The sequence below is a fragment of a genome, unplaced genomic scaffold (assembly GCF_019419815.1).
Source record: "Pyrus x bretschneideri cultivar Hongxiangsu unplaced genomic scaffold, Pyrus_bretschneideri_v1 Contig68, whole genome shotgun sequence".
In the NCBI taxonomy this organism is placed as follows: domain Eukaryota; kingdom Viridiplantae; phylum Streptophyta; class Magnoliopsida; order Rosales; family Rosaceae; genus Pyrus; species Pyrus x bretschneideri.
Window position 1 is genome coordinate 1,729,797 of NW_025999807.1, and position 2,230 is coordinate 1,732,026.

The 2,230-nt window shown below is 40.6% G+C and overlaps 1 protein-coding gene across 1 annotated transcript; it reads left to right on the forward strand.

Moving 5' to 3' along the window:
• The first annotated feature begins 855 nt into the window (after nucleotides 1–855).
• Nucleotides 856–1,976, forward strand: LOC125472240. The gene is made up of 2 exons (XM_048573433.1): nucleotides 856–1,179; nucleotides 1,527–1,976. Exons 1-2 carry the CDS (start codon nucleotides 856–858, stop codon nucleotides 1,791–1,793), a joined length of 591 nt encoding a protein of 196 aa, XP_048429390.1. The 3' UTR covers nucleotides 1,794–1,976.
• Nucleotides 1,977–2,230: the final 254 nt, after the last annotated feature.

The window sequence follows — 2,230 nt, forward strand, 5'->3', positions numbered from 1 at the left end:
ACCACCTTCTAATTCTTCTTTTCTTTCAAGGACACCATTTCGTACAGCACCACAGCTTTGACTGCCATCTTCTTCTTCTTTTACTCATTCTTTACCTACTTTTTTCCCCTCTTCATCATCATCATCTACATCTTCTTCTTTTTGTTTTTCTTCTTATTTTTCTTGCTCTTACTTATCTTCTTTTTCTTCTTCCTACTCCTTAACTTCCTCTTCTTCTTCTTCTTCTTCTTCTTCTTCTTCTTCTTTTTCTTCTTCTTTATCTTCTTCTTTCTCTTTTCCCTTCACTTCCCTCCTACATGCCTTCACCTCCTCCGTCAATTTTTCCACCTTCTTCGACACATTTCTCTGAAAAATATCCTTCTTATAGGACAAACGCCCCACTGCCACCTTCAACTCCTTAATTTGTGCTTTAAGCTAGCCGACATCATTTGCATCCAAAGTCAGGGTTTCCAGCATCACGAAATAAGCATCATCACCCCATGTCCACACTTATAATTTTTTGAATTCAGGTCTTTTTTAACTTTGTTTCACACTAAGTCCTTTCTGATTGATTCATTTTTTAGCCATTCAAATTTAATTCCACGGTCCACATTCCATCCGCATGCACCATCCGCAAAGCTCTGTCCACACCTTAGAAATTGCAAAATACAGTTAGAGAAAGTAAACTGGGCCTGAAGCAACAAACTTTGCATTGAATTCGAACCTTAGGATTGGGCCTTTGAGTTCCACGACATCAAACTTCATAGGCCCATCATCTCTACTTGTAGCAAAAATGGACGGGAATTATTCAGAAACCTCCTGAAGAGTGAAGAAACATTGTGTAGGCGTTGACATCATAAATACAAAGAAAATTGAATGGCATCAGCAACCGCAGGGAGGCTACTGAGATTCCTCACCTCTCGGAGCCACAAACATCCACCACATAAATGGAATCAAATCAATAACTCAGCCAATGCTTCTGTTCCTGCTCTTAGATTCGTCGTCCCCAATCTCCATAATTCTCACCCTCTTACTCTTCGTCCTCCTCATTCGCTTTGCCTTCCTCCTCTTCTTCCTCGCCTTCCTCTTTCTTCTCTGCTCGGACCTTGTCCACCTCCTCTTCGACATTCTCTGCCCCTCATGACCACTCCCCAGGCCGCCGCCTCTGATTCCTCCCAGTCGTCCTCCTCCGCCAAAACGGTACGTCTTCGCTCTTGGATCAGTTTACATTAATGGGTGTCTGTTAATTTACTTCTCTCGATGTAAAATTCAAATCTTTAGCATTTTGTTCATCAGTTTACAGTTATGATTGCCTCTTAATTTATAGTGATCCATGTTAGATTTTAATCGTTGTTAGCATTTGTTTGATCAGTTTAAAGCAATGGGATCTTATAATCTATCGATATCGATGTAAATTTGATCCTTTTGCATTTCATAATTCAAATTGCTCTTCTTTATTTACATTTCTCAATGAATTTTTTCTTTATTTCGTTATGGGATTTGGAATTTGGAATTTGGGTTTTGGGTTTTGGGTTTTGAGTGTGCAGGTGAGGTTGGTGATAAAGGGGAGAGTGCAGGGTGTGTTTTACAGGGACTGGACTGTGGGGAATGCAACCGAATTAGGCTTGAAAGGTTGGGTTCGGAACCGGAGAGATGGGTCTGTGGAGACACTGCTTTCTGGGAACCCTGATGCGGTTAAAGAGATGGAGCAGAGGTGTCGCCGTGGCCCTCCATCTGCTGTTGTCACAGGGCTAGAGGTTTTTCCTAGCACTGAGGACCCTGGCACTGGATTCGAGCGCAAACAAACGGTCTGATCAACTCTGTTCCTTGTGAAAGTTTCAATATCCATTTCCTACTTTAGTTAGTTGTGTAGTGTTTATCATAATATAGTTTATCCTTCCAAGTTGTGAACCCTTAGAGGACCAATGTGTTATCTGGTTCCTGCTTAAATAATGTAGCACGAAGTGACTTCTTAATACACGTCGGTTCCTAACTTTCTGTTTCGTGTTGTTAAGTCGATGAGTATGTTGCTTTTGAATCACCAAAAGATGCATGATGGATTAGGATAACAAGTATGCGCGACAATCAGTGCATTTCCTAGCTAAATCAATAAGGCAGCTATTTGCATTCAGATGAGATTTACGAAACATGTTTATTTTTGGTTTGGTTTTCACCATTATAGCATGGTCATGAAACTTTTTTCGTTCTTTTTTCTTCTTTCCCAATAGGGACAAAGAATTGGTGTTCATCT